Genomic DNA, 22,982 nt, shown 5'->3' with positions numbered 1-22,982 from the left:
ACTTGCTAAAAGATGCGTATGAGACGGAATAAAGTACAAGTGCCCGCCCTTTGTGGGCAGGGCGGCCCTGTGCCTTCACTCAATTCTGACTCCGACTGCGCTTATGATAATGAAGATAACACGCATCTCCTTCCTTCCTGCCAGAAGCACCATGATAAAGAAATGTTTAAAAAAAGTCACGAAGAAAGTTATTGTCAACGGTGTATAACATGAAGTAATGTTGCTGTAGAAACGAACCTGTGAAAGGGGAGGGCGGATTTTAATCCCTAAAACATGCTGGCCTCCAAAGGGGAAACGAGCAGCGGAAGGTGCGGGGAGTTACCCAAAGTTTAACCTTTGTCATGTATCAATCGGGAGCGCACCAAATCTCATGTCTATTGAATTCGTTTGGGGAGTTGCGCTGACACAACTGTGAAGTGCCCGGTGGTGGGGGTGGGAGCCTGACTCACCTGTGGAAGGCGGGGCGGGGCGCCACTGATGTCACCCTCAGGGTGCAGCCTTGCCCCGCACAACCTGAAAGGCAGGAAGGGAAGTGGTGCGGCGTCGCAAACAGCGTTCGGATCTTGAGGTGGGCGTCCTCCGTGCTCTGAGCACATGGACTGATCGGACCCCCACATATATATATCAAACTTGGAGCTGTGAAGATGAATGTGACGCAGGAGAGTTATTTTCTCAAGTCCGCCTTGCCACCCGACACCCCGGTCTCCACCCTGGCCATGCCCTCGGACATCCAGCTGGAGCACAGGAACGAGTACCACCAGCGGCCTCAGCAGAAGACCATGAGGGTCCAGGAGCAGGTCCTCGCCATGCTCAAGAGCGGGGGCAGCCGGGCCAGCGGCTCCGTCAGTGGAGGTGAGTCGGACACATCCTTACAAAAGCCGGAGTTCCGACTCTACTTTACCCTCGGAGCCGTGCCCCTGCCGTCCAATGTATCTGTTTGCTTGTGTGTGTTGTTCCCCACTCCCCTCCCTTACTTCAATAACGTGTGTGGAAATCCTGCAACTTCCCGAGTTCTCCGCCGCGTAACATTTTAAGTATTTCATTTCAAGCTGCTGCTTTCGAGTTTGAAATCAGTCATGGTGCAAAAAGGATTGCCACAAGTTGTTCTTGCGATTATAAAAAATGTCCTGCTTATGCGCTGAGTTGGAACTGTAAGGAGTAAGACCGTCCTCCTGAGGTGAAGCGAGTTAATTCTGCTTGTTTTAATAAAATCTAGAAGAGGAAACGTGCCGAGAACAGTCTTCAAACCGTCGATGATATGTAAAATCTGGCTGTAGGGCAACATTAGGCGTGGTCCTCCCGTGTAAAGTTCAGGATTGTGGTGGAATGCTTGTAGGCAGATCTGATCTTGTACGCAAAGGTGTAATTTGCAGGTTGCAGCGCCAGTTCTTAACCCTTTCTGGGCAACCTGAATTGTATTGGAATTTTCTAGATACTGTGATGTATAGTTTGGAGTTCATAGGGTAATTAAATTCCATTTTTTTGCTCAGTTTTTTTAACGTCAGGCGAACTAATGTTTGTTTTGTAGCAAACACATCACTATGGTGAACATTATTTTGTGTATAAGGCAAGAATCTAAATGAACTGATAAAAGGCACAAAAACCCTGTCTGCTTTTGCATAGATCAATCATACCTGTTTACCTCTTGCTCAACTCTTTCACTAGAAATGTTTTTGATTGCCTCTTAAAGTGGTATTTCAATAGCCCTTAATTTGCTTGGGTCAGCTTTGTTCATCCCCTTCATAATGGTGAAAGTGGCAGGTCACCTTGAAGTCACCTCTTCTCCATGTGAGAGTAACTCTCTTAACCTTTTCTCATAATTTAAAACCCAAGTTCAGTTACAAACTGCAAAATATAGATCAGTCATACTTCAGTGTGCGAGATATGATATGAACATATCCCCTCAGAATGAGTGATCATAGCATGATTGAATTTCAAATTCAGATGGAGGGTGAGAAAGTTGGATCTCCAACCAGTGTACTAAGCTTAAATAAAGGAACTATGAGGGCAGAGTTGGTTAAAGTGGACTGGGAAAATAGATTAAAGGGTAGGACAGTTGATGAACAGTGGTGTACATTTAAGGAGATATTTCACAACTCTCAGGAAAAATATATTCCAGTGAGGAGGAAAGGATGTAAGAGAAAAGATAGCCATCTGTGGCTAACTAAAGAAATAAAGCTCGGTATCCAATTAAGAACAAGGACATACAAAATGGTCAAAACTAGTGGGAGGACGGAAGACTGGGAAGCTTTTAAACCCAGCAAAGAACGACTGAAAAAATGATGAAAGGGAAGATAGATTATGAAAGTAAACTAGCACAAAATATAAAAACAGCAAGAGTTTCTATAGGTATATAAAAAGGAAAAGGGTGGCTAAAGTAAATGTTGATTCCTTAGAAGACAAGACCGGGGAATTAGCAATGGGGAACATGGAGATGGCAGAAACTCTGAACAAATATTTATCCGTCTTTACAATAGAGGACACTAACAATATTCCGACAGTGGATAGTCAAGGGGCTATGTGGGGGGAGGAACTTAACACAATCACAAACGAGGTGGTACTCAGTAAGATAATGGGACTAAAGGCAGATAAATCCCCTGGACCTGATGGCTTGCATCCTAGGGTCTTAAGAAAAGGAACGGCTGGAATTGTGGATGCATTGGTTGTAATTTATCAAAATTCTCTGGATTCTGGGGAGGTCCCAGCAGATTGGAAAACGGCAAATGTGATGCCCCTATTTTAAAAAAAAAAAGGCAGACAAAAAACAGGAAACTATAGAGCAATTAGCCTAACATCTGTGGTTTGCAAAATGTTGGAGTCCATTATTAAAGAAGCAGTAGCAGGACATTTGGAAAAGCAAAATAGGTCAACTGAATAACAGAGTAAATAAAAGAAAGGCTTGCGTTTATATAGTACTCTGAAGGGCTTTGGGAGCTTTCTGAAAAGTTATTCACTGCCTGCAATGTTATTATGGAAGCAAATATGGTAGCCATTTTTCAGACTGGAAGATCCCACAAAGAGCAGTGACCATTTGGTCTATTTTTAGTGGCATCGGCGGAGGGAGGAATGTTGCCCACGTCACCAGGAAAACCCCTATATCTTTTAATAGTGTCTTGAGATCTTTTATGTCCAGCTGAACCAGTGGAGTGGGTAGATGGGGCCTCCTCCAAGGGATAGTGCATTTAACAATGTAGCACTCGTTCAGTACTGCACTGGAGCGCGAGCTGAGATTAAAAGTTCCTGAGTGATGCCTGGAGATTCAAATTCATTTTTATGTGCCCATTTCTGCAGGGCAGTCTTTTTTTTTTAAAGTTCTTTAAAGACTTCCCGTGTTTGCTCAAACTGCTTGGAACCAACTGCTTCATGCTTTGTAGTGTTCAAGAAAAATCCCAATAAAGTTTAGTTGGGAGAAAAACCCGATGTGCCTCAGTAGCTAAAGACCTAAAGCAGCAAGTTGATGTGATCTGGAATGCACTGCCTGAAAGGGCGGTGGGAGCAGAATCAGTGCAAACTTTTAAAAGGGAATTGGATAAATACTTGAAAAGGAAACATTTTCAGGGCTAAGAGGAAAGAGCAGGGCAGTGGGACTAATTGGACAGCTCTACCAGATAGCTAGCACAGGCGCAATGGGTCAAATAGCCTCCTTCTGTGCAGTAGCATTCTATTTGCATATATTATATAAAATATGTGAAAAGATTATTCTCAAACCCCCTATAGAAATTAATGAGCATAGAAGGCTTTTGATGCGTTCATTGTGTAACCTCATTCAATAATCCTTGGGATCAAAATTGGGTAACACCCGGTTTGGAGGCGGTAACCGAGGCGAGTCGGGACTTCCTGCGTCGGGCACGGAAGTTCCGCCCGGCCACGAAATTGGGGTTACCATCCCCTATAGGAAGTGTAGGGCAATGTCGGGCGCTCCACTTCCTCCCTGGGGCGGTAAGTACTCGAATGTTGCAGCACTACGCGGCCCCCCCCCCACTTCCGTTAAAGGGAAATGCACGTTGTGAGCTCTGCAGTGGGCGAGGCACCTCCACTAGGCCACTGGGGATGTGGGGTGTTGTGGTCGCAGCCTGGCACAGAAGCGGAGTTCCGGTCTGCACCATTGCAGCATGGACCCCGCGGCACAAAGAACAGAAGCTCGGGCCAGGAGAAAAAGATGGCACCGCGCACCACCCCTTTAATTTCCGTGAGTCTGGCGCTGACATCACTTGCGGAAGCCTCATGGGACACTGCCCAATTTTTGGTGCGGCTTGAAAATTCACCGCTAAGGGGTGAAAACGGGTCACTGCGCACGCCGATGATGTCATCATTGCCGCACAGCGGCCTGGGTTGCTAACGGCGGGAGCTGGGCGCTGCCAGATTTGCGCCTCCATTAACTCCCGTGCAATTATGCGGGAGCCCCCCCCCCCCCCCCCCCCCCAGGTGAGACCCCATTTTCGTCCCTCTGAGGCGCTAACAGCAGGCACACAGGAGCCCAATTTCACCCCACCCTCCCACCCCCATATCTCTAGACTTTAAGGTAGGGGGCATGATTAAGAAGTTTGCAGATAATACAAAGTTTGGCTGCGTAGTTGATAGAGGAAGAAAGTTTTAGGATACAGGAAGATATCAATGGACTGTTCAGGTGAGTGGAAAAGTGACAAATGGAGTTCAATCTGGAGAAGTACACAATAAATGGTAGGATACTGAGCAGTTCAGAGGAACAGACGGACCTTGGAGTGTAGTACACAGATCCTTGAAGGTAGAAAAGGCATACGGGATACTTTCCTTTATTAGCTGAGGCGTCGAATATAAAAGCAGTGAAGTAATGCTAGGAAAATATAAAACACAAGTTAGGCCACAGCTTGAGTACTACAGATACTCTGGTCACCACATTACAGGAAAGTTGTGAGGGTACAGAGGAGATTTGAGGATGTTGCCAGTACTGGAGAATTTTAGCTGAGGGAAGATTGGATAGGCTGAGGTTGTTTTCGTTGGCACAAAGGAGGTTGAGGGTACCTTTTTAATTGCAGTGTATAATATGAGGGGCTGAGATAGAGTGGATAGGAAGGACCTATTTCCCTTAGAGAGGTCAATAACCAGAGGGCATAGATTTAAAGTAATTGGTAGAGGATTAGAGGGGAATTGCGAATAAATCTTTTCACTCAGGGTGTGTTGGGGTTCTGAAAGGGTAGGAGAGGAAGAAACCCTCATTGCATTAAAAAAGTACTTGGATTATGCACTTGAAGTGCTGTAACCTACAAGGGACTAGGAGCTGGAAAGTGGGATTAGGCTTAATAGCTCTCTTTCGACTGGCACAGACACGATGAGCCGAATGGCTCTTTCTGGCTTAAATTTCTCTGAATCTATGACAGCATCTCTTAATTTTCAATACAGAACCGTTTTCTTTCTATTTTTTGGTGAAAAGACTAACAAGGCAATCTTGTGGATATGTCAGTCCCCACACATCTCTATTTTGTATATTGGTGATATTATGAGGAGAACATAGTAAAAAAAAAAGAAACAAATCCTTTAAGCACATGAATCATATCAAAAATCTGGCTCCACTGTAACTATATATTTATAGACAAGACTAAAGTGTGTGGAGGTAAGATCCGTTTCCCACACAGGGTCTATTGTACTGCACTAATTGAGATATTCGAAAGCTGCCACATGCTTTTTGAAAAAAATGTCTAGCTCCACTCTTTCCAGTAGGAGACCAGTATTCATGGAATGGTTTAGTCACTTGTCTAAGTTATTGAACTGTGATCAGACTCTAAATTTGCTGTCTTAAAATATCCATCAAATCAGACTTAGTGCCACCAGTGTGGAAGTATTTGATGCTAAACTATAGGCTCTCACATTACCCCTCCATTCACCTTGGCTTCCATTATTAGAAAAAAGATCTTATTACATTTCATTAGCAGTGAAACTCCTGCAAATTCTGAGAGGTTAATACTTTGAGATACATTCCAAGCTTTATAGCTTTAATTAGCTCCCTAACCCATAATGCCTGCTGAACTTTGAGGTGCCTCATTCTGATTTTGGTAGTCTATAAGAGTTCCCAGCTAAGCTTCACTGTATATATTCTCAGATCCTTAATCAGCATTCCAGGATCTGTCACCACCTCCCACAACCTTCAGTGTGCCACTGTCCTTTTATTACAAGGTTATATCTACATTGTACCCATAAAAAATAAATGTAAAGAAGGAAATATCTTTACAAAGAGTTTGAGCTGCAACTTTGAAGCAAAAGATAAATTTCCTTTCCAGCAATGCAAGCATATTTATTTTGGCCTAGTATTTTGATTTGTCACTAGTGACCGATTAACTCTTGAAGCAAAGTTGATGGTCACAGGTCTTGTTTTTTTTTCAGAGTTTTGAGGATGTTCTAAAGTTCTTTAAAATATATTTTGCAATTTTGAAACTGCACTGTTGTTCACTTTCCTCTAGTTAGTCATAGTGGAATGAGTGAGTTACAATTCCTTGTATTATTCCAATGTGTAGTCAAAGTTTTGATGACAAAGCATTTACTTACTTTGTGACAACATGGAAGAGGCTAGATCTTCTTACCATTCATAGTCAATCTAGGCAGTAGAACCAGCTCAATTTCAATAGTTCTTGGCACTATAAAGCTCAAATTTGTCCAGAATATCGATACTGTTTTCTTATCTGGGCAAGCTCCAAGTACAGTATCTCACTTGTAATTTTGTCACTTAATATTCGACCCATCTATCTGCTTTAGCTTCCACCCTATCTCTTTGAAAGTTTCTCTCTAAATTTTATTGACATCAGTGTTTCTCCTTTGCTATTTTTCCTCCTTAAGGTGCAGTGCATTACCCTACATTCCTTTTTCTGCTCCCTGAATCCTTACTGATTCAATACTCTCCACTTCCTATTCTAACACACTATTTTCTGGGACATCAAAACTGTATAATTTCTTACTTCCCACAGTCTTCCCTTCCTCCAATCACCATCTTGCTTTGAAAAGACAACTATAGCATCATCTAATCACTACTTGATTTATCTTGTTTTGCTTTTCGGGATTTCATTGGACGACCTTGGTATAATATGTTACAATTCTAATGTTGAGCTAAATTTAGGGGGTTAAATTCGCTGGCCAGCAAGTCATACATGAGTAGGTTAGATGAAGCAGCAATCTATAGACAATCAACGATAATTTCACACTCGTTGCTCCTGCGACAACTCTATTCATTTGAACTCAACAGGGGTCATTGCCAAGTGTAATTAAAAAAACTTAAATAATCCTTTGTCGTACAATAATTTTTCTCTGGTTCCCACTCCCCAGTACAACCACCATCACCATTATTTTATTCCTCTTTTTTGGTTTTGCTTTAGATCCCAGCATCTTATTTGATGACCATATAGTTCTGGGATTCATACTTAGCCCTTTTCAAGACTTGCTGTTTGGGCAAAGAACCTATTTTATTTTATTCAAATTTCACTGATATTTTTCTAGCAAAATATAATTCTATTATAGACAAATATGGCCCGTGATATAGCCCAGAAGGCAAATGAATTATTGAAAGTTACCTCACCAGCATCATGTGATTGGGCGGTGTACACACTAATGCTATTGCATCCTTGAATTTATAAATGTTTATAAACATTCAACAGCATTTGGAACTAACTACTGAAAATTTAGGTTAACCAAAAATATTTAAGACTGATATTGTACCGTGAGCACCCAGCTAATACTTGCTACTTTTAATTGGAATAGATTTAGTTTCCTTAGCCTCTGTCCACCGGTCAGTGGAATGACGTCAGTGGAATGATCCCTGTTCTCCTATGAATCATTTACAGTATTGCTATATATTTTTGTAATTATGGTAACTATAACTGCATACCCATACTTCACTTCAACTCCTTTGACTTAATTTGTATGGGTCAGTTTCCATGTTGTGCTGTTAATTAGTTTGTCATAGAACGCTACAGAATTCTTCAAATGATTAATATTCATTGGGCTGGATTTTCAGTTGTCGATAGCCTCAGTTAGCGGCAGAAAGGGCGTTAATGTGAGCGTTGGAGCTCAGCAATAGGGCATGCAGCTTTTAGCGGCAACACGGAAAATTCATTAGAGGCTCTCCGGGGGCGCAAACCATTGGTGCCTGGCTGCTGCCGATCACGCCATATTCCTGGTATACATAGAAACATAGAAAATAGGTGCAGGAGTAGGCCATTCGGCCCTTCTAGCCTGCACCGCCATTCAATGAGTTCATGGCTGAACATTCAACTTCAGTACCCCATTCCTGCTTTCTCGCCATACCCCTTGATCCCCCTAGTAGTAAGGATCTCATCTAACTCCTTTTTGAATATATTTAGTGAATTGGTCTCAACAACTTTCTGTGGTAGAGAATTCCACAGGTTCACCACTCTCTGGGTGAAGAAGTTCCTCCGCATCTCGGTCCTAAATGGCTTACCCCTTATCCTTAGACTGTGACCTCTGGTTCTGGACTTCCCCAACATTGGGAACATTCTTCCTGCATCTAACCTGTCTAACCCCGTCAGAATTTTAAATGTTTCTATGAGGTCCCCTCTCATTCTTCTGAACTCCAGTGAATACAAGCCCAGTTGATCCAGTCTTTCTTGATAGGTCAGTCCCGCCATCCCGGGAATCAGTCTGGTGAACCTTCGCTGCACTCCCTCAATAGCAAGAATGTCCTTCCTCAGGTTAGGAGACCAAAACTGTACACAATACTCCAGGTGTGGCCTCACCAATGCCCTGTACAACTGCAGCAACACCTCCCTGCCCCTGTACTCAAATCCCCTTGCTATGAAGGCCAACATGCCATTTGCTTTCTTAACCGCCTGCTGTACCTGCATGCCAACCTTCAATGACTGATGTACCATGACACCCAGGTCTCTTTGCACCTCCCCTTTTCCTAATCTGTCACCATTCAGATAATAGTCTGTCTCTCTGTTTTTACCACCAAAGTGGATAACCTCACATTTATCCACATTATACTTCATCTGCCATGCATTTGCCCACTCACCTAATCTATCCAAGTCGCTCTGCAGCCTCACAGCATCCTCCTCGCAGCTCACACTGCCACCCAACTTAGTGTCATCTGCAAATTTGGAGATACTACATTTAATCCCCTCATCTAAATCATTAATGTACAGTGTAAACAGCTGGGGCCCCAGCACAGAACCTTGCGGTACCCCACTAGTCATTGCCTGCCATTCTGAAAAGTACCCATTTACTCCTACTCTTTGCTTCCTGTCTGACAACCAGTTCTCAATCCATGTCAGTACACTACCCCCAATCCCATGTGCTCTAACTTTGCACATCAATCTCTTGTGTGGGACCTTGTCGAACGCCTTCTGAAAGTCCAAATATACCACATCAACTGGTTCTCCCTTGTCCACTCTACTGGAAACATCCTCAAAAAATTCCAGAAGATTTGTCAAGCATGATTTCCCTTTCACAAATCCATGCTGACTTGGACCTATCATGTCGCCTCTTTCCAAATGCACTGCTATGACATCCTTAATAATTGATTCCATCATTTTACCCACTACCGATGTCAGGCTGACCGGTCCATAATTCCCTGTTTTCTCTCTCCCTCCTTTTTTAAAAAGTGGGGCTACATTGGCTACCCTCCACTCTATAGGAACTGATCCAGAGTCAATGGAATGTTGGAAAATGACTGTCAACGCATCCACTATTTCCAAGGCCACCTCCTTAAGTACTCTGGGATGCAGTCCATCAGGCCCTGGGGATTTATCGGCCTTCAATCCCATCAATTTCCCCAACACAATTTCCCGGCTAATAAGGATTTCCCTCAGTTCCTCCTCCTTACTAGACCCCCCGACCCCTTTTATAACCGGAAGGTTGTTCGTGTCCTCCTTCGTGAATACCGAACCAAAGTACTTGTTCAATTGGTCCGCCATTTCTTTGTTCCCCGTTATGACTTCCCCTGATTCTGACTGCAGGGGACCTACGTTTGTCTTTACTAACCTTTTTCTCTTTAAATATCTATAGAAACTTTTGCAATCCGTCTTAATGTTCCCTGCAAGCTTCTTCTCATACTCCATTTTCCCTGCCCTAATCAAACCCTTTGTCCTCCTCTGCTGAGTTCTAAATTTCTCCCAGTCCCCAGGTTCACTGCTATTTCTGGCCAATTTGTATGCCACTTCCTTGGCTTTAATACTATCCCTGATTTACCTTGATAGCCACGGTTGAGCCACCTTCCCTTTTTTATTTTTATGCCAGACAGGAATGTACAATTGTTGTAGTTCATCCATGCGGTCTCTAAATGTCTGCCATTGCCCATCCACAGTCAACCCCTTAAGTATCATTCGCCAATCCATCCCAGCCAATTCACGCCTCATACCTTCAAAGTTAGCCTTCTTTAAGTTCTGGACCATGGTCTCTGAATTAACTGTTTCATTCTCCATCCCAATGCAGAATTCCACCATATTATGGTCACTCTTCCCCAAGGGGCCTCGCACAACGAGATTGCTAATTAATCCTCTATCATTACATAACACCCAGTCTAAGATTGCCTCCCCCCTAGTTGGTTCCTTGACATATTGGTCTAAAAAACCATCCCTTATGCACTCCAAGAAATCCTCCTCCACCGTATTGCTTCCAGTTTGGTTAGCCCAATCTATGTTCATATTAAAGTCACCCATTATAACTGCTGCACCTTTATTGCACGCACCCCTAATTTCCTGTTTGATGCCCTCCCCAACATCACTCCTACTGTTTGGAGGTCTGTACACAACTCCCACTAACGTTTTTTGCCCTTTGGTGTTCTGCAGCTCTACCCATATAGATTCCACATCATCCAAGCTAATGTCCTTCCTAACTATTGCCTTAATCTCCTCCTTAACCAGCAATGCTACCCCACCTCCTTTTCCTTTTATTCTATCCTTCCTGAATGTTGAATACCCCTGGACGTTGAGTTCCCAGCCCTGATCATCCTGGAGCCACGTCTCCGTAATCCCAATCATATCATATTTGTTAACATCTATTTGCATAGTTAATTCATCCACCTTATTGCGGATACTCCTTGCATTAAGACAGAAAGCCTTTAGGCTTGTTTTTTTAACACCCTCTGTCCTTTTAGAATTTTGCTGTACAATGGCCCTTTTTGTTCGGGCACACTTGCGTCCCAGTCGGTAAATTCGGTGCATGCACTTCAGTCGGTACAGGCTTGCAGAGTTGTTAACTGGTGGCTACTTAAAGGGATAAGGAAGCACTTCCCTTGGTGGTCACAGTCAGTGCAACGTTTACACAAAGCACGGTGCGCGAGCCTCCGAGTTTGCAGTTGCAGACAGACGTAACCGTAAGGTTGAAAACAAGAATCCCACCATGATTAGCCCCAACACCAACATCACCAGGCACACCAGCATTACCAACAGTAACACCAACCTTCTCGGCAATCACCTGATGCTGCACAGGGCATCAGCACCTGACCACCTTGCTGCCCAGGATGCCAGGGATGGCATCACCATGGCCAGATTTACTTCACTTGATGCTGTCACATGATGTGCCAGGTTGGCACCACCCCACACCAGCACCATAAAGCATTCCTACAATGCCCAAGCCATTCCTTTCACATTCATCAGCATTGTGCGGGGTACCATTATGTCTCACCATTCACTACAACTCACTAAGCCACTTCCAAAGGTGCACACACATCTGTCTAAGAAGGCAAAGTGTTAAAAATAAAGATTTCAATGCTTAGCAGCACATTAACAGAAACTTTACATGAACATTGGCTAAAAGACCCAAGTGCCTATCCTTGTGTGTTCGTTGGTATGGACAAGGGTGAATGTGAGGGGTGGCTAGTGAGATGGGGATGTGATCATGTGGATAGAGGGATGGATGGAGGTGCAAGATAAGTTGGTGTGCAGGGGTAAGGTAGGGAAGGCAGAGTGATGGGGATGGAATGAGAGACACAGCAGGATGAAGTTGAGTGTGACTTTGCAGTAACATTTTGTGATTCACTGAGATCATTGACAGGTTTTCGCCACTGTAGCTAGGTCCTCCTGACGACTTCCCTGCTTGTGCCCTCCTGTGCACTGTGCAACCAGGCTGTGTTGGTGTCCTGGGGAGGGGTCTCCTGCTCATTGGAAGGGCAGAAAACCTCCCTGCATGCTGTGACTCCCTCCATAAGCATATGAAGGGAGTCATGGGTGCAGCCGTGCATCTGCGTGCAATGTTTGTGTTTGCAGTAGCTCAATGCTGTAGAACACCTACAGCACAACTGTCAAAATGAATGTGGACATGGTCCCTTTAAAGAAATTACGTCATCAGACCCACTTCCTTTTAATTGGCCAGTAACTTTGCTGGGCGGGCTTAAAAAGCCCCATCAACATAAGATTCTTTTCACCAAGCGGGTTCGATTCCCGCCACCTAACTCAGCCGCACTGGGCCTGTCTTAGTAGGTGAAATCGCGGCACTGGTGTTTGAAGGCAGCACCTAGTATAGCACTGAGTCATATAGGCCAAAAGGTCCTTGGTATTTTTGTCCTGGTTTGTGCTGGATTCGCTAATCTCAGTTGAGAGCGCTGCCGCTAGGCTGAGGAGAAAATCAGTCAGAGTTTCTGCTTCTGATCGCTGTCCTGTGACTCTTGCTGCAAAGTGGCTGAGGGCACTATCAGACTGTGCCTGTGGTGGCTTTCATTGTAGAAAGGCCTGCTGAAGCTCAAGAATAGAATTTCTGCTGGGTTCTCCCCATCTCTCGTCGTAGCTTCACTGATGATCTGCGACAACCCCGAGGAAGCGACGGTTTAGGCTCTTAATGCCGATGTTACAGCGGGAGATTGGGTCAGTCGCGTGCAATTTACTGGCATCAATGTATCGGCTCCTTCCTGAAGAGCAATCACTTCAGCGAGGTATCCGAGGGCTTCCCTGGGTAATTGTGCCAGTAACCCAGCAAGGATGAGCATGCTCAAGAGAGGTGGTGAGAAAATGGGAGGGGAGATATTTTCTTAATCTGATTCAAATTAATCTTTTGCCTTTTTATATTATAACAGATTCGCAAGAAATGACGAGATATCAGACGTCAACCATGCCAGGCTTCAGCTCCAAGTCTCAATCTTTTATAACAGACAGAAAATACTGTGTGAGTATATGGCATTCTGTGTGGTAACAACTTGAGATGTTGTTTTCTTCCGTACAGTACCATGGTGCCGAGAGAAGACTGGCAGCTCAAACCCAACTAGGACTGCAACTTGTGGGTCTCAGCTAGGGAGGGGAAAAAAGCAACAGCCAAGGGTTCCAGAGTTTGAATTTGGTGCAGCAGAAAGTGACACGGTGGCTATAAAAACCAGGATTTTAGAGTAAACGGTTCCAAACACTGCCCATCAAACAGTATCTAGATTAGTTTGGTTGCTGCTGCTTATTTTACCTATATTGAAGATAAGAAACTGCTGTCCCTTCAGGAATTACAGGCATGTATGTATAAGATAAGTTGTCTGCATACAACACTTTAACACATGATAATTAGATTTTTTTCTGCTTTAAAAAATTAAATCATTCAATAATTGAATTGAACAACTTTGAACTAAGACAAAAAGGCCATAACCCATTTCTGTTGTGGAAACTGCTTCATTACAGAATATAACAGTAGTCCTGTTGCGTTTCATTTGTCCCATTCACATTGTAGGGTGGATTCAGAAACACCAGAACAACGACAGAGGTGTGAGATCTGTGCATGTGCCAGCATTCAAAAGCTGTGAATGTGACTGCACAGTTGATCTAGTCGCATTCATGACATTCCTAATCAGGCCATGAATGTTTCGCAGTGAAGCGTCCATTTAAGTTTGTGTAGAGTGTTAGCAGGTTGCAGGCACTATTGCAGAAGACCCCGTGATTTGATTGGTGATAAATGAGCTGATCCCAGTCAGGAGAGCAAATGTGTGACTGCAATTGGCCTCATCGCTCCTTGGCTAGGGAGGGAAAACTGCAAAATCAACGTTTTGGCCGCAGTTGGAGCACTTAACCTGATTCCCTGATCAGACTGGAGCTTTCCAGACTGAGATAGATATATTTTTGTTCGGTAAGGGTACCAAAGGATAGGGAGCAAAGGCGGACAAATGGAGTTGAGGTGCAGATCAAATATGATCTAATTGAATGGCGAAATGGACTTCAGGGATTGAATGGCCTAGTTCTGTTCCTATGTTAGCTAATCGGTCGCTTGCAGCGGGCAACAGTACTCACAGAGCGCACTGATTGGGAAATCATGGGCTTGAAGTACCTAATTTTTTTTTGTACATAGCTTGCCAACCAAGCTTCCCTGGAAACACTGCTCCTCGCCATGACCATCAGTTCTGGGAATCAGCCCTATGGTATGCAGCTTTGTCCACCCACCATAGGAAGGCTATAAAAGCAGTGGGAAAGGTGCAGCATAGATTCACTGAGTTTCTACCAGGGATGAGGAGCTACAATTCTGAAGAGAAACTTGAGAAGTAACAACCTTTTTCACTAAATCTGGGCAGGTTATGGGGTAGTCTTCAAAAATAGTGACCGATTTGACCCCAGTGGTTGGAGGCAAATTTAAGATCTATAATCACATACAGAAAATAGACAGGAGGTTAGAAAAATGTATTTACATAGAGAATGTTAAATCCTCTGCCACAAACCCTTATTGAAGCAGACTCCATATTTTTTTTTGAAGGGGAATTAAATAATTCCTTATAAAAAGAGAAATATTAAAGGATATGGACGACTAGCAGGAGAGTGGGATTACACTAGGTGGCTGACGGAGGACAAATCAGCACAGACTAGATGGACCAAAGTGCTTGTTTCTGTGCTATAACACATGATTCCTGATGATCCTGGCTGGTAAATACCCTATGGGTGGACATTGGGTGGGAACAGGACTGGACTACACTGTGAAGTCCACCATAGTTAAATGGCCTGACAACACGTATTGTCTGTGCTCATCCATGAAGGTTGACTTCCTGAGCAAGGTACCGGAGAGTTGCCAACAACTGCGAAGCTAAAGCCCAGCCTGAGTGAATAGGGGAAGTGAATTTATCATCAGTTATGAACTTGATAATTGAATTGTTTTTCTCTGGTTTTGTTGTGATTTGCTTAATAAAAGGTTGCATGGTTATTTTGTTTACCTCAGACTGTCAAGCCACCTGGGTACCAACAGAGGAACAGTCGAAACTGGTCATCCCATTCGACTGTGGGAGATTATAACTATAAAGGGACAGCTGCAGCAAATCTGTATGGCAGACAAGGAGAGCAGGTTATCACTCGCTACAGACCTATTTCCATGCACCAGACCACTACTAGACCAATGTCTTTTCACCAGTCTGCAGATTATAGATATGCCACCCGAGCACAGATAGAGCAGCAGGACATTGATAACTTGTCCCTCCGCTCCATGCAGCTGCCTGGCAAAAATGCCCAGGTCATAAGGAAGAAATCTTTGTCTGGTGCACAAATGAATGGACAGGCCATGTACAACAGAATGGATGATGGAGAGATGAGCATGATTTCGGATCAGGTCGATAATGGCTATTTGTCTTCAGCCGGGGGTAACGGCTATATCACCAGCAGCCGTAGTGCAAACTACATGATGACGTATCCTCGGGCCCAGCGAGTGAATACTGTGAGCGTGGGAGGCGCCATGAAAAGTGGCTCACTGGGCATGGGTGGCTATGCTGCGGAAGAAATGGAGGAGGCGTCCGTACGCCGACTAATCCGACCCCCGGCCCAGCGCACGCTGCAGAGGGTCCAGCAAAGCAACAGGACAGCTCGAGGAAGAGGATCTTCCAGTTCCCACTCTGCAGCGTTTGAGACGATACAGATGTCACGCACTCCATCCCTGCACAGTTTGAGCGGCGTAGATGGCTTGATGCAAGCAAAAATGTTACAAGCGGAGGGATTTGATGAGCAGAAGCTTCAAATGACATCCTATTCAATGTCACAGTAAGTTTGAGATTGATCTTGTGCGCAGTGATGTATTTGCAAGGTAGTCGATTTACTGTCTCGTAAACCAGATTTACTGGTGACGGTGAAAGAGAGAATGTGGCGTTTTAATCGTTACTTCCTACTGGCTCATGTTTCTGAAATAAAAACAGAAAATGCTGGAAATACTCAGCAGATCAGGCGGAATCTGTGGAGAGAGAGAGAAACAGTTAACGTTTCAGGTCGATGACCCTTCGTCAAAGCATATTTCTGGTTGGCTCAGTGGATGTATCAGTTGAAAATTGGGGGTGGTGGCAGGGAAACCTATCATTTAGAATTGTCGTGAATTTTCTAAGCAAGTATTTTTCATTTATTATGGGGTGTTTGAATGGCATTTTGGAAAGTGTAGTTCTTTAAAGTGGTGCCAGTCTTCAAAAAAAGCAGCCAATGCTTTCTTGTTTAACATTAGGCTGTAAAACGGTCATCGCCATGTTACTTATATTTATCACGGGTTGTTCCAGTTCTCCTTACCCGCAACAAAAAGTGTTTCCCATTTTAATAAGCCGGGATACTAAAACCCAGTACCAATAGTTTTTTTTTTTAAAAAGTACATTTGAGGTAGGAAGAGCTTTTTTTAAAAAAAAATCCTTTTGTGGTTTCTTTTTGTAAAGTTGGGCAATAACTTGAGCAGGAAACAAATTCTAAATAATTTAGATTAGTTTATCTAAGTCTGCCCAGAATCTGAAATAAATGGCACAGTTCTGTGCAGCCACGATATCTAAGTTGATGTGAAGGGCCTGACTGGAGGAGGGAGGAGATCATGCCATGTAATTCATTCAATCTGTTCAACATTTTCAATGGTATTATTTGCCAGGGGAAGAGACTCTACGTATTTCCCATCTGCCTCCTGGGATGGAGTGGCTGTTATTAAAACAGCTTATTCACCTGCATTGAACGATAGCTCCGTGGGATGGTCCCAGATTCAGATGATGCTCTGTGCCGAGTTAACTGATCTTCTTTTGAGCCAGCTTTTGGAGACCTGCAGTCAGCCACAGTGCCCATGGGCCAGGGCAGGGCAGTGTGTGCTCCTGATCCCCAATCAGCGTACCCGGCCACTTGTGTGGACGCACAGGGAGGACAGAATCTAGCTCAGTTGTGATGCTCTCCATGGAAAAATAGCCTGGCAACATGCATCACTTGGGCTCACAGGAAGAATGGTCATTTGGCTGACTAATTCAAGAGTTGCCAGCGTCCATGGAACCGAACTCCAGCGTTACTTAATCCCTTGAGAAAGGGGAGATATTTGAGAAATAACCAGGGCACTTAACAGATGATAAGGGTAGATTTTCAGAATTTTCACTGAGTAAAGGGCTCTGGTTGCCTAGAGCACATTTTGGGATATGGACAGTCAATGCATCTCTCAGAATTTTTCCATCTATTAATTTTTAATGAACAGAAAGTCTTGCAAGAGCCACCATGCCCAATATCCCACTCTGTACTCTGGGCACGCACAGAATCACATCTCAAGTACCACTTCACAAAATGTACCCTATTGCTCCCGTATGAGGATAATATGTATCTGCGGATTTGCTGCGGGCCTGAACTCGTGACTCTGCTCTCTCTAGGACAGATGGTTTGGACCTGCCTACAGCCGTGCATTTTCTGAGCAGCACCGACGTTAATAATCAAGTGGTTGGAGCTGGATACATCCAGCACAAATGCTACCATGACGCAGATGCTAAAAAGCAGGTAAGAATAGCTGAATATGGAAGGGAAGGAGGAAGGGAGGGAGGAAGGGGGAGGCAGAATGGTGGAAACACTTTGAGGAATTTCCTTAACTTAAATCTCTGTGACCGATCACTTTTATAAAAAAAAAAATTTAGTCATGGGATGTGGGCGTTGCTGGCAAGGCCAGCATTTATTGCCCATCCCTAATTGCCCTTGAGAAGATGGTGGTGAGCCACGGCCTTGAACCGTTGCGGTCCGTGTGGTGAAGGTACTCCCACAGCGCTGTTAGGGAGGGAGTTCCAGGATTTTGACCCAGAGACAATGAAGGACCAGCGATATACTTCCCAAGTCAGGATGGTGTGTGACCTGGAGGGGAACGTGAAGGTGGTGGTGTTCCCATGTGCCTGCTGCTCTTGTCCTTTTAGGCGGTAGAGGTCGTGGGTTTGGGAGGTGCTACCAAATAAGCCGTGGCAAGTTGCTGCAGTGCATCCTGTAGATGGTGCACATGCAGCCATGGTACGTCGGTGATGGATGGTCATAAAAGTATCCTGTAGATCAGTTGCGCTATACCTTTGTGTTATAAATCCAGGTCTTGCTGTAAATATTCTCCTGCCTAAAGCAGTACGTTACTCCTTTCAGCACTCTGGACATGTAATTAGGGGTGTGCTCATACCACTACATATCTAATGATAAAATACTGTAACCTTTGTGGTTTGTACTGGATATTTGTGTCTTTCGGACATGCCATCTAGTGCAATCACATCTTTCCTGTAATGTGATGAAAGGCACTGTATGCAGTCCTCTAGCTGTGGCTTAACACGTGTTTTATACAGTTCTAGCATAATCTCCCTGCTCTTATATTCTATGCATCGACTAATAAAGGCCCATCAACCTTCTTAACCATCATATCTACCTGACTTGCTACCTTCAGGGATCTGTGGACACGCACTGTAAAGTCCCTCTGTTCCTCTTCACTTCTCTGTATTTGACCATTTAATTTGTATTCCTTTGCTTCGTTAGCCCTCCCCAAATGCATTATCTCACACTTCTCCGGATTGAAATTCCTTTGTCATCTTTCTGGCCACCTGACCAGTCCATTGATATCTTCCTGTAGTCTACAGCTTTTTTCCTCACTAACAACCACATAGCCATTTTTTTTGAATCCTTTGAAAACTTCTTAATCATGCCCCCAACATTGAAGTCCAGCTCATTGATATATATACCACAAAAAGCAAGAGGCCTAGCACTGAGCCCTGCAGAACTCCACTAGTAACAGCGGAGATGATTGAAACTTGACAGTGGTGACCTAGATTACATATTTCTAGTGTTTAAATAATGGTCCTGTATTTTACAAAGTTGGGTTAGAGTTCTGATTACTGATCTCGGTATTGCAGTTGCTAAATTGGATGTTTCCCTCCCATCAGGCCTATAACTTGAAGGCCATCACTGAGCTGGTGAACCTCTTCAACCACGATTCGGTGGAAGTACAGAGGAGTGCCACAGCGGCAATGCGCAACCTAATCTACAACAACTCAGTAAACAAACAGGAGCTGGTCAAGCAGAATGGAATTCTCAAGATGATGCAGGCAATCAAAGGCATCGATGAAGAACTGAAGAGCAATATCACTGGTATGTTTAATTCAACCCTTTACATAGTTACTAAGTCCCAAGCCAGTCACAGACCAAATGAATGGTAATCCGTCAACTGCATTGCAATAATGACCGATGTAAATATACCTCTTGCAACTAAACTTGTCAACAATCTGTATAGGCCAGACAGGAATAATGCAAAAGAGATTTTTGATAATTACTCTTGGTTCCTGCCCAGACATTATCAGATAGAATTGCTGAACCTGTCCAACGACTGAAAAGGGTTAGAAAACCTAAGAGATTTTACATGTTGTGTTTTCATGTATAATCAGTGTTCATGACTGTGGTGTTGGCACGGGGACCATCAGCAGGTCGGGGTCTTCAAAGGAACAGCATGGGCTCGAGGCCCAGAAGAGGCGTGGACCCAGGGGCAGCACGGGCCAGCCCACACTGCAACATATGTGTACACTAGGTCTGTGCAGCAGAGCTGGTCTTCAGTCGCCTTGGTTAACCCTTGCCACTGGACCAAGAGACCTAGCTCTGTCAAGCCCATGTGGTGGCTGGTGTGTAATGGCCACCACACGTTTTTTTTTAAAAACTATATATTTTTTTTAATCCACGCACAGGCATCTTCCACCGTTCAACATGTAGTTTGGGATGTGGAATATTAGGTCCTTCATTGAAACACCTGTGAAATCGTCCTTTTTTGGCGTGGAAGCAAGTCATCCTCGATACGAGGGACTGCCTATGATGATGATGATGGTGCCAGCAACATCTATCATGCTCCCATTCACACAAATTAACACTTAATTATATTTGCGTACTATCTTGTGCCAATTTGCAAGCCTATTAACCACCCTATTCTATTGCCATTTGTGGAGTTACATGCCATATTTTATGTTCAGAAAAACCATATGGTAGTGCAGGAACTAGAAAGATAACCCCCTCTGTCTGATCTTTTAGGACCTAGGCCTATATGGATATGTTGCATATTTTCTTTCTTCCAGTGTGTGAAGTATACCCTCCTCACCACCCACTTCTTTCTAATGTTAACCAATCACCAACCCCACTCCCCATTCTGTTACTACATCTCCACCAACCTTCCCTTCTCTGTAGACTGTAATTGCATCTTCACCAACCTCTTCCACTCCAGATTGTAATGATCAGTGTTTACCCTCATTTATTTTGGGTGCACGGTACCTTTCACAAACTGCATGCCCCATTCACAGTTTCGAGCATGCACACAATTTAATATTGGAAGAGCCGGTCCTGGGCTGAGGCCTCGCAGCTTAGCGGGAGCGTTGGTAACGATACTAGAACAACGACTTATATTTATATATACATTTATATGTATTTAGATACTGCACTAATGCTCCTCCTCCTGCCTGTAACTGCACTCTACCTACCATCCAATTCTCTAATCTGGAAATACATCCCCTCTAATCTATAACTACAGCCCACCAATTCCCCCATCTCAGCCTATAACTACACCCCTCCAATCCCCCCTCCTCCTCTAGTGTATAACTACACCCCTCCAATCCCCCCTCCTCCTCTAGTGTATAACTACACCCCACCAATCCCCCCTCCTCCTCTAGTGTATAACTACACCCCACCAATCCCCCCTCCTCTCTACCCTTTAACGACACCAGTCTAACTACACCCCTGCCAAATGTTCTCCTCTCCAATATGCAGTTACACTCCCACTATCACCTCTTCTAACCAGCTTGTAACAACACCTCCACCATCCTCTCTCATTCTCTTTGTGTAATGTGACCTGAATCACCTTGATTGTTGATTGTAGTGATGGTAATTGCAATATTCAGTGTCATCTTACTGTTAGAAGAGAACCGTTTGCCAGCAAGAGATCACCTTTCTCCAAAGGAAATTGAAACTATTCTCCATGGGTCTGGCAAATGTCCTGGGTTCAGCAGCAACAGTGCCTCAAGCTGGAGTTGTACTAGATCGGCTGTGAACTCAAACTGTTGGGACTGCTTTCTGGAAGTGTTCTCACACCTCAGTGCTTTAGCGTGCTTGGTTGTCTCATGTGTTGTGCTGCTACATCTGCATTGAGGCGCACCAGTGCAAACGTGGCACCCTCATGGAATGTCCAGTAGGTCTGTTGTGCTTTTTCTTGTGGGGGAAGGGGGGGCAGGTTTAAATAAAATGGACCAGAGTGTAAGGTGGGCGGGTTGAAATAGAAAGGTGATCTCAGCTAAGATTGCTGCTACAAAACCGTGCAGTCACAACACAGCAGTGTTTTCAGAAGGTCATGCATTGTGTTTGTCTGATAACAGATTGAGAGAGGGGGTGGGGAGGGTGGCGGAGTTTGGTTTGGCTTCTCATTGCAGTGTTTGGTTTCTGAAAAAAACTAGAGGAAATACACTGCTGCAACTTGAAAGAAAACAAAAGAATTCAGGGTTAGTTCAATTTGAAGAGAAGTATCAAAAGTTCTAAAATGTAACCTTAAGGAATCTTTAGTCTGAGTGGGGATGTTACGGCAGGTTCAATCCCTGGAACAGTCAGGAAATCGCCTGCTGATTCACCAGAGATGCACCTTGTTTATGAAATGTGAGCTTCTTCAACATCCTCTGATTGAAAAAAATTAAATACTTGTGGTTCTGAGCCACACAGAAGGTGCCAAATTTGAGTCTGGTCTGTGCTGGTTTCAACCGGTGACAGAATTTGGTCTGCTACAATTGGCCAGTGTGTCGCTGGGGGACTGGAAAGAGCAGGGGTGGGGAGTAGAAGGAATTGTCAAGATTGTCACTGGTAATTGCTAACCAAAGACCAACTCTCTTCCACCCCCACCCCCCCACCTTGCACTCCCAATTGCAAAGTGCCGGTGCATGACTGTCAGTGGTGCCATTGGTTGTTGGAGTAGGGAAGTCCTGCTACAACTGTGCAGGGCATTGGTGAGACCACACCTGGAGTACTGCATAAGGTTTTGGGGGTCAAAATTCAGAGACCAGTTAATGCCCGTTTGCGCGACCATTCCTGAAAATCGAATGGCTGCCGCTTTGGGGTCAACAGGCCGACCCGACCTTAAACCCAAGTAGTTGCACCGCCAAGTTAAACGAATAAAAAAATATTTACCAGCCATTTTCAGCTGAATCCGTCGATCCGGTGCCCCCGGCAGGTTTTTCTGCCGGTGCACCATCTCCGCACTGTCGCCCGGCAGCGCAGCAGCCCTTAAAGGGGAGGGCCCAATGCCGCGGCCGCAATGGAGAAATTTTTGCCGGCCGACTTGCCAATCAGTCAGCAACATATTGCCCGCCGGGTTCGGCCGGGTCGTAAATGGGCAGCCTGGCACCCCCTCTTGGGTGCCAGGCCGCTGGCCCGGCCGAAACCCTCCCTGGTGGTCCAGTGGCCAAAGTTTAAAAAATGATAGATTCTCTCCTTTAACGGAGGGGCGAGAGCGTGGTGACGCACACGTGCTGTGACATCACCACGACTTCACGACGATTGACAGTGGCGGAGGCCCTGAGCGACCCATTTCAGCCAGTCTGCCTGGCTTTGAGTCAAAGGCCCATCCCATTATGACCGATTTCTGTGGATCTACTTACCATACCAGGAGTTCCCGCGGTAAGTACCAGTCATAAACTCATAGGTACGTCAGCTTTCGGCCCCCTGGTCTCCTTATTTGGAGGCAGTTCAGAGAAGGTTCACTTGGTTGATTCCTGAGATGAAGGGGTTGTCTTATGAAGAAAGGTTTAGCAGGTTGGGCCTATACTCATTGGAATTTAGAAGAATGAGAGGTGATCTAATTGAAACATAAGATTATGAGGG

The 22,982-nt window shown here is 44.6% G+C and overlaps 1 protein-coding gene across 1 annotated transcript in view; it reads left to right on the top strand.

Annotated features, from left to right (window-relative positions):
* The first annotated feature begins 439 nt into the window (after nucleotides 1–439).
* Nucleotides 440–22,982, top strand: part of LOC139279989 (plakophilin-3-like) — a 43,282-nt gene continuing 20,739 nt past the window's right edge. The window contains exons 1-5 of the mRNA XM_070899388.1: nucleotides 440–852; nucleotides 12,992–13,080; nucleotides 15,091–15,899; nucleotides 17,504–17,627; nucleotides 19,031–19,235. Of these exons, the coding sequence (XP_070755489.1) occupies nucleotides 645–852; nucleotides 12,992–13,080; nucleotides 15,091–15,899; nucleotides 17,504–17,627; nucleotides 19,031–19,235 (1,435 nt within the window). The 5' untranslated portion in view covers nucleotides 440–644. The remainder of the gene's footprint in view (nucleotides 853–12,991; nucleotides 13,081–15,090; nucleotides 15,900–17,503; nucleotides 17,628–19,030; nucleotides 19,236–22,982) is intronic.

This window comes from Pristiophorus japonicus, chromosome 14 (assembly GCF_044704955.1).
Source record: "Pristiophorus japonicus isolate sPriJap1 chromosome 14, sPriJap1.hap1, whole genome shotgun sequence".
NCBI lineage: Eukaryota > Metazoa > Chordata > Chondrichthyes > Pristiophoridae > Pristiophorus > Pristiophorus japonicus.
Note: the sequence above shows the minus strand (reverse complement) of the source record. Positions and strands in the feature narration are given on the sequence as shown.